Source organism: Schistocerca nitens, chromosome 2, assembly GCF_023898315.1.
Source record: "Schistocerca nitens isolate TAMUIC-IGC-003100 chromosome 2, iqSchNite1.1, whole genome shotgun sequence".
Classification (NCBI taxonomy): Eukaryota; Metazoa; Arthropoda; class Insecta; order Orthoptera; family Acrididae; genus Schistocerca; species Schistocerca nitens.
Window position 1 is genome coordinate 12554986 of NC_064615.1, and position 9446 is coordinate 12564431.

Sequence of the window (9446 nt, forward strand, 5' to 3'; positions counted from 1 at the left end):
AGCCATTTTACTGAAGTCGTCAGCATGACCCGAATCGACGCTGCGGCAGTTGAAGTTTCGACGACCGGCTTACGAATACCAACAGCGACGTAAATAAAAATTTATAGTGTGCACGGACCGACAACTCTTCGCTACGACACGGTGAAAGAGTTCACGCAAGTGATGAAGGGAAAACAGAAAATTGGACATGATAAAGTTACGGATGGTCATAGGAGGTAAGAGCAAGTGTGGTATGTGCTGAGACTGTCTTCAATGGAGCCACCGATTTAAACAAATATTTGATACCACATTAGTGATGCCTATGAGGGGCAGCAGAGAGGGCGATGCTCATTGTTTGTTTTACAATCCTACAATTTTAATGTTTCTTGATGACTAGAAATTACTCGAGCCTCATGAAAGAGAGAAACAAACGGGTGTAATCATCCAGCAATAGCAAAGCAAAACAAGCAAAATGAGAGGACAGTGCACAGAAGTGTAAATATCTAACCACTGAATATGCTTTAAAATAAAGCAAAACGCGTCTGGTTTTGAAAAGGTTTTTATTACAGTTGTTAAAAAAGGCAATTAACTTTTATAACTTGAGTATGTGCCGCTGCGAGAAAGAAGAGGCAAAACAAGATGACAGCATGTACAGAAACACAGTGTTAAAAAAAAAAAGAATCAGAAGAGCTCAACGCCAATATTTGCCAATTTCTCGTAAGTGAAGTTGAGGAGCGTCGTCTGAACTATGACAAGATGAGAGGAAACACGGATTTTGGTAGGGCAGCCGAGAAATCTTTGACTTTCTTAGTAAAAATGGTATGAAAGGGGCAACTTGTAACAACTAACGAAATATTGATAGCTATTCTATAGAGCATGATCTGAAGAATTATTACCGAACGCTGTTGTAAGTTGTGGCGGTGTCTAGTAAATTCACTTACTTAATGAAAGTCACTTGCAACAACGAACTAAACGCTGTTCATTATTACAGCGTGACGATAGGATCAACTACAGGGAATATCTTTATAGTATTACGAAAGCATATGCTCGCTAACTGGCCGTTCCATGAGATACAAAACTGTTGAAACTTCTGTAGCCACTTTCTGACGAACTGCCCATCAGCATCTGTGTCGGGATCTTCGGCCGATGTCTACTAAACGATTTTCCTGGAGTTCACCATTTGCACGAATGACTGGCATTGTCCGCCACCAGTATTTGCGGAGGGACCTGTCAGAATGACAGCCATACGCGCTGGCGAATCGTCAGGAAAATCGTTAAACATACGTCGGCCGAAAATCCCTGGCAAAGCCAATATCTGGTACATCATTCCACGAAATAAATGACGTAAGTAAATGAGAAACGTACTCACCTAATGAAATCCTGTACCGCCGGCTCACTCAGCTGAGCCCTAACCACGTTAACCCCCATGTCTGAGAACATCGCAACAGACTGTACAGGTGACATATCAGTCATAGCTACAAAATCCATTTGCCTTATCAGTTTGTACGTCACAGATATATCGATCTGTGTAAGATTCTCGTGGGATATCTGAAGAAAAAGAAAGCATAAATATTAGAGTAGATCATAACTATGTGCATATTACATAGTAAATCAGTGTATCTTTGCCCTCTAACGCTAAGGTTCAATAGACGGTCCTGTCAAAGGTGCAGAAGCACGGACGAAATGGCGGAGTGATTAAGACATTGGAAAATCCGAAGAAATTCTGGTCGTATGTAAAGTACACAAGCGGCAAGACGCAGTCAATACCTTCGCTGCGCAGTTCCGATGGTACTGTTACCGACGACTGTGCCGCTAAAGCGGAGTTATTGAACGCAGTTTTCCGAAATTCCTTCACCAGGGAAGACGAATGGGATATTCCAGAATTTGAAACACAAACAGCTGCTAGCATGAGTTTCTTAGAAGTAGATACCTTAGGGGTTGCGAAGCAACTCAAATCGCTTGATACGGACAAGTCTTCAGGTCCAGATTGTATACCGATTAGGTTCCTTTCAGATTACCCTGATACAATAGCTCCTTATTTAGCAATCATATACAACCGCTCGCTCACCGATAGATCTGTACCTACAGATTGGAAAATTTCGCAGGTCGTACCAGTGTTTAAGAAGGGTAGTAGGAGTAATGCATCGAAATACAGACCTATATCATTGACGTCGGTTTGCAGTAGGGTTTTGGAGCATATACTGTATTCAAACATTATGAATCACCTCGAAGGGAACGATCTATTGATACGTATTCAGCATGGTTTCAGAAAACATCGTTCTTGTGCAACGCAGCTAGCTCTTTATTCGCACGAAGTAATGGCCGCTATCGACAGGGGATCTCAAGTTGATTCCGTATTTCTAGATTTCCGGAAAGCTTTTGACACCGTTCCTCACAAACGACTTCTAATCAAGCTGCGGGCCTGTGGGGTATCGTCTCAGTTGTGCGACTGGATTTGTGATTTCCTGTCAGGAAGGTCGCAGTTCATAGTAATAGATGGCAAATCATCGAGTAAAACTGAAGTGATATCAGTTGTTCCCCAGGGAAGCGTCCTGGGACCTCTGCTGTTCCTGATCTATATAAATGACCTGGGTGACAATCTGAGCAGTTCTCTTAGGATGTTCGCAGATGATGCTGTAATTTACCGTCTAGTAAGGTCATCCGAAGACCAGTATCAGTTGTAAAGTGATTTAGAAAAGATTGCTGTGTGGTGTGGCAGGTTGCAGTTGACGTTAAATAACGAAAAGTGTGAGGTGATCCACATGAGTTCCAAAAGAAATCCGTTTGAATTCGATTACTCGATAAATAGTACAATTCTCAAGGCTGTCAATTCAACTAAGTACCTGGGTGTTAAAATTACGAACAACTCCAGTTGGAAAGACCACATAGATAATATTGTGGGGAAGGCGAGCCAAATGTTGCGTTTAATTGGCAGGACACTTAGAAGATGCAACAAGTGCACTAAAGAGACAGCTTACACTACACTCGCTCGTCCTCTGTTAGAATATTGCTGAGCGGTGTGGGATCCTTGCCAGGTGGGATTGACGGAGGACATGGAAATGGTGCAAAAAAGGGCAGCTCGTTTTGTATTATCACGTAATAGGGGAGAGAGTGTGGCAGATATGATACGCGAGTTGGGATGCAAGTCATTAAAGCAAAGACGTTTTTCATCGCGGCGAGATCTATTTACGAAATTTCAGTCACCAGTTTCTCTTCCGAATGCGAAAATATTTTGTTGAACCCAGCCTACATAGGTAGGAATGATCATCAAAATAAAATAAGAGAAATCAGAGCTCGAACAGACAGGTTTAGGTGTTCGTTTTTCCCGCGCGCTGTTCAGGAGTGAAATGATAGAGAGATAGTATGATTGTGGTTCAGTGAACCATCTGCCAAGCACTTAAATGTGAATTGCAGAGTGATCATGTAGATGCAGATGTAGACTGGTATTCAAGAGAACGGCCCTTCAGCTCCCCGTCTGCCCATCGACATTGAGTTCCCCCGCTTAAGACAAATACGAATGTGGTTTGTTTCAAAACGAAGTGCTGAGTTCCCTTCCTTATCTTTGACCAGTTCGAGAGGCACGACCAGCTTTCATCAAAACACAACAGCCTGCCACACTGCCATCCAATGAGCTCTCGCGTGACACCACTAAAGACATAAACGTCAGTGGTTTGCGGCCAGTGGAACGCAAGCAACAGAGCGTCTGGCTCGGAGCTGTCCTCGGAGTAACCGATTCGTAACAGCGGTGCCAAGTGATGCTCAAATTGCTTCTGCAGATGCAGTACGATGCGTCAGAGCCATACGCTGGACACGATGATGGTCTTCCCTCCCAGGAGTGCCACGTGGCAGTCCGGAGACCGGTCTTCTTGCGACCGTACATTCCAGTGACCACAACTGCCAGCAGTCACGTACAGTTGTGGACAAAACGAGCGAGACCCCTCGCCTTTTCGTTATGCTGACCCACACAGCTTTAAAGTCTGCTACACAGCATAACAGGCAAGGCGACGAAGTGCTGCCAACGTACTATGCACAGGCCTGAAATTGAAAATCTATCCGAACTTTGTCAGACTGTTTTCAATCATGTTGTTGTGTACATAGTTCCGCATAGTCAGCGCATACACAACTTTCCCACTAGAGCGCGCCCCGCTAAGCACAACAGCGCACGTGTAGCGCTCGTCCGTCTCTGCACTACGAGATGGCGCTGTCTTAGAGACGGACCAAATTCTGCTTCCGCCGATCCGCGTATTAATATGTAACGAAGCCAATGAGATTGCTGCTAACGTAGAACCTTTTCCCCTCGCGGATCAACCTCGCGCAGTGATACCTGAACGCGCGAGGTATTATAACGAGTGTACAGACCTCCGATTAGTCAGTCTCCATTAGTCTGCATTAGTCTGTAGTCAAGTTTCAGTCTGCACCTAAAAAGATTATCATATTCCTGTACATAGCCATGAGGAGAAATGAATAGACACTTTGTCAAGTATCAGAGATATGTGAGAATAAGATTAACGTACCAAGACCAAGGGAACTTCAGATTGTCAACTGTAAACAGCATCCAGAATCAAGTTACGTAATATCTATGTGTTTTATTATTTTAATAAATGTGTGTGAAAATTAATCAAGTTCTGTTTAATGTTGGTCACCGTCAATCTGCTACTCTAAGCGTGCAAGTGGCATTTCTTTCGTCTGACTAACGGCAGAAGATAAACACGCCACGATAAGACCACGAGACATATTGCTGACACTCGCCTACTTCGTTAGAGCGACAAGTCAAATAATCTGATGGTGTGTGTACCGAAGGTCTTACAGTACGCACACCACACATGTGTAACGCTTTATTAATGCAGATATTAATGTGTTAAACACAACACGTAAATATAGGATATAAATGAAAGAAGAAACGCTAATTAGTATGAACTGTACTAATAAAAATGTATTTTAGCTTATCGAGACAACATAACTGTTTTAGTAAGACAAAGTACCCCAGATTGTTACGAATTAGCAACATATTATGCGCATTCGGCCGCGAAACGGTCGGTGTCGACGTTCAGACCAGTCATACTGGATTATTGTTGCTGACCTACCATGAAAGTTGTTGTGGATTGGCGTGAGGTCTGGAACAGGACAAGGTAATTAGAACTTAGAAAAAAGGAGGTAACTGGTAGAATACTTAACTTTAATCCATTAATGTTGAACGTAGCTCTTGTCTGTACATTCTTTACAATAGCAATAGCAACTGATAATGGCGCCTTGCTAGGTCGTAGCAAATGACGTAGCTGAAGGCTATGCTAACTATCGTCTCGGCAAATGAGAGCGTATTTTGTCAGTGAACAATCGCTAGCAAAGTCGGTTGTACAACTGGGGCGAGTGCTAGGAAATATCTCTAGACCTGCCGTGGGGCGGCGCTCGGTCTGCAATCACTGATAGTGGCGACACGCGGGTCCGACGTATACTACCGGACCGCGGCCGATTTAAAGGTTACCATCTAGCAAGTGTGGTGTCTGGCGGTGACACCACAAAAGTTTGCAAATTTAGCAATTCGTGAAGATTCGTAACGAAATTCAGTTAACAATCATTCAGTGCCACATTTAAGTCAATTCACTTATTGACAGAAGCGGAAAATATAGGCAGTAATAAGTATGAAATTCTACAAGAGTTTTATATTGACACCCACGGGCGCCGGTACAGAATAAAGGTGCAATAAAACGTACTGGGGGCGAGAGAATTTCTTAAAATTGCTTCACTGATAGTCTATCTGCTTCCATCGAGATTAGAATCGAAAACAAACCAGACCTCCTTTGCAGTAGCAAACACCTTTCACTACGCTAGCAGACAACCTAGGCAAACAGCCCTCTATTATTACACCAGACATGAATATGCCGCAATGAAAATGGCAAAGTGATCTGCAGTTTCTGTTGCATAGAGCTTTCTGGACTCAAAAACAAGAATTTTCTACCTTTATGTTACCGGTTATGTCACAATCATTCGGGATGTTTATCGAAATAACAAAATACTGTTATTAGAGAGTAAATTTAGTAGGATAATTCTGCACCACCCCAGGGAATAAACGGCGACATACACCAATGAGAAATGCAGATGATAAACGGGTATTCATTGGACAAATATATTATACTAGAACTGACTGTGATTACACTTTCACGCAATTTGGATGCATAGATCCTGAGAAATCAGTACCCAGAACAACCACCTCTGGCCATAATAACGGCTTTTACGCCTGGGCATTTAGTCAAACAGAGTTTGGATGGCGTGTACAGGTATAGCTGCCCATGCAGCTTCAACACGATAACACAGTTCATCAAGAGTAGTGACTGGCGTAATGTGACGAGACAGTTCCTCGGCCACCATTGACCAGACGTTTCCATTTGGTGAGACATCTGGAGAATGTGCTGGCCAGGGCAGCAGTCGAACATATGTGTCCAGAAAGGAGCGTACAGGACCTGCAACATGCGTTCGTGCATTATCCTGCTGAAATGTAGGGTTTCGCCGGGATCGAATGAAGGGTAGAGCCAAGTGTCGTAACACATCTGAAATGTAACGTCCACTGTTCGAAGTGCCGTCAATGCGAACAACAGATGACCGAGAAGTGTAACCAATGGCACCCCATACCATCACGTCGGGAGTTTCACCAGTATGGCGATGACGAATACACGCTTCCCATGTGCGTTCACCGCGATGTCGCCAAACACGAATGCGACCATCATGATGCTGTAAACAGAACCTAGATTCATCCGAAAAAATGACGTTTTGCCATTCGTGCACCCAGGTTCGTCGTTGAGTACACCATGGCAGGCGCTCCTGTCTGTGATGCAGCGTCAAGGGTAACCGCAGCCATGGTCTCCGAGCTGATAGTTCATGCTGCTGCAAACGTCGTCGAACTGTTCGTGCAGATGATTGTTCTCTTGCAAACGTCCCCATCTGTTGACTCGGGGATCGAGACGTGGTTGCACGATTCGTTACAGCCATGCGGATAAGATGCCTGTCATCTCGACTGCTAGTGATACGAGCCCGTTTGGATCGAGCACGGCGTTCCGTATTACCCTCCTGAACCCACCGATTCCAGATTCTGCCAGCAGTCGTTGGATCTCGACCAACGCGAGCAGCAATGTCGCGATACGATAAACAGCAATCGCGATAGGCTACAATCCGACCTTTATCAAAGTCGGAAACGTGATGGTACGCATTTCTCCTCCTTACACGATGCATCACAACAACGTTTCACCAGGCAACGCCGGTCAACTGCTGGTTGTATAATTTTGTATTAGCTTGTACCTAATGTTGTGTAATCTATTAGTGCATCACGTCCGCTCTATGGCAGAGATTATATGAAACAGACAGTATTTATACGGGAAATTTTTTTTCATTATATTCTCTTAACGTAAAGATATTGAATGTGAAAGTTTGTCTGGACTTTTGAGACAATACGCCAGTTAATAGAAGCCTGTGGTTGCTCAAATTGGTGAGGTACTTACTTACATTAGGCGGCAACAAAGCTCATTGGCCGTCGGCTGTTCCAGCCAATCTTAGAAGAGTTTCGTCTCGCGTTCTGGCTCAGATAGATTGACTACGAGGGCTAAATTATCGAGAAATAAGGATCTAGCTTCATAGAGGAAGAATGTGTCTTCAGTGGCTCTAAAAATTTCGGCAACGTGTTCAATAATGCTTTCCGATGAGTAACAGCATGATAAATGACAGGATAAACCGAACAACAGCATTAATTTCCCGTTTTCATTAGAGTTTTATTAATTAAAGCGCAATTTTCTTTCTTACTTCATGTAAGACCCCTTGGGGTACTACGAAGATAGTGTTTAGATACACTGGCTCGCTGACCAGTAGGGAACTGCATTATGTTTTTCGAACCAAAGTGATCAGTGTAACAAGATTATTTTCTAGAAGAATACGCAATATGTGTTTAGTGGAGTTTACGGAAAGTGGATTATGAAAACACTCCTTTAAAAACTGCGAGTGACCACTGAAAGACAGCGCCACAGGTTCCTCAAGAGTCGTAGACAGAAACCGTTCATGACATTATTTCGCTTTATATATTTAGAGATGGAAGTATAAGCCTCCGAAAAGTTTAGTGGAAAAACAACGGATATGGCTGAGTAGAGTAATTTGTTATTTCAATTGATATTCAAAACGGTCACGATGAAACCTATCCTAAAAGTTTTCATTTACAGATAACGATTATGCAGAAGAATTTTGAAAGACAACTCACCGTGAGGGGATCGGTTGTGAAAAACGCAACCTCGTGGCCGCGTTGAAGCAAAGCCTTCGTTAAAATTTGAAATGGCTTTTGGTGGCTGATAGATGCTGTTGGTGCTACGATCAGTATCTTGGAGGCGGACGCATCGCGTACCAGCACCACCATCAGCAGAACTACGTTGAGCAACCACCCTGGAACAACGATTTAAAAATACAGATTTAGATTGCAGGCCAAACTTCTGGATAGAAAGCAACGTACAAAAATAAAAATGGCTAATTTGAGACTACAGATGTGATTCCAGGGCAGCTCATGATCATTACAAGTACCGACGTCTGACTATGCTTAAATTTGTATTAACTATCTGCTTTGCCTGGTGGTCTCATCTTTCTGTCCTCTTGACAAACATTTGAATTTATAGGCATAGTTACTCACAAATGGGAAGTGCAGTCAGACATGTACACAATGACTATATATATGTTGGATTTCTTTCATACCAAGGGCTACGCTTGAAATTGTTCAAATAACTAGGCATCAAATGAATATCTGTACTGCCAGTTGCAGTTGACGCTCAACCGCAAAGAAGCTACTAATGTCAAAAAAATCGGCTTAGCCATTACGTCTCACTCATTTCAAAACTTTCAGAAAACCAGTAAGTACTACAATATTTACAAAATAAAAATTTAAAAAAAATATTAAAATTCTGCTATTACTGAGATCTTTCGCCATTCACTGATAAAAGTGAATTTAAATTCTATATAAGATTCTTACTGTTCATTTTGGCTGGACGGCGCCTGTAAGAAGCGCTCAGATTTCGCAGAGCTGCCCTGGTTTTGCTTTACAGCCCCGTGTCGTAACCTCAGAACTGCCTGTCTAGCACAGAGGGGGATTCTGTCTTGCAACTGAGTTATCTGCTTTTGTGTACAGGTGTTCTTATCTTGTAGAGTAAGCCTACCATGGACAACGCAACTGATAAAGTGTGTATTCTGCTGCTCACGGTGAGTAGTAATACTCTCTTTCACATATCGTCAAATGTCACATGATGTAGCAGTATTGCCAGCCATAGACAACGCAATTGATAAAGTGTACGTTCATCTGCTCACGCTGAGTGGCAATACTTCCTTTCAGATATCATCAAATCTCACATGATGTAGGAGTATTGCCATTAAGATACGGGACACAGATGAGAAGCAATTTTGTGCACGCATACTTCGCCCGTAACTTGTAAAGTTATGCAACTGCGGCG

General features: G+C 43.1%; 1 protein-coding gene across 1 annotated transcript in view; it reads right to left on the bottom strand.

Moving 5' to 3' along the window:
• The window catches only part of LOC126234242 (UDP-glucosyltransferase 2-like), a 76839-nt gene extending 67785 nt beyond the window's left edge, over positions 1-9054 (bottom strand). Inside the window, exons 1-3 of the mRNA XM_049942935.1 lie at positions 8972-9054; positions 8216-8394; positions 1349-1527 (exon numbers count right to left, since the gene is read on the bottom strand). Of these exons, the coding sequence (XP_049798892.1) occupies positions 1349-1527; positions 8216-8394; positions 8972-8978 (365 nt within the window). The 5' untranslated portion in view covers positions 8979-9054. The remainder of the gene's footprint in view (positions 1-1348; positions 1528-8215; positions 8395-8971) is intronic.
• Between the last annotated feature and the right edge of the window lie 392 nt (positions 9055-9446).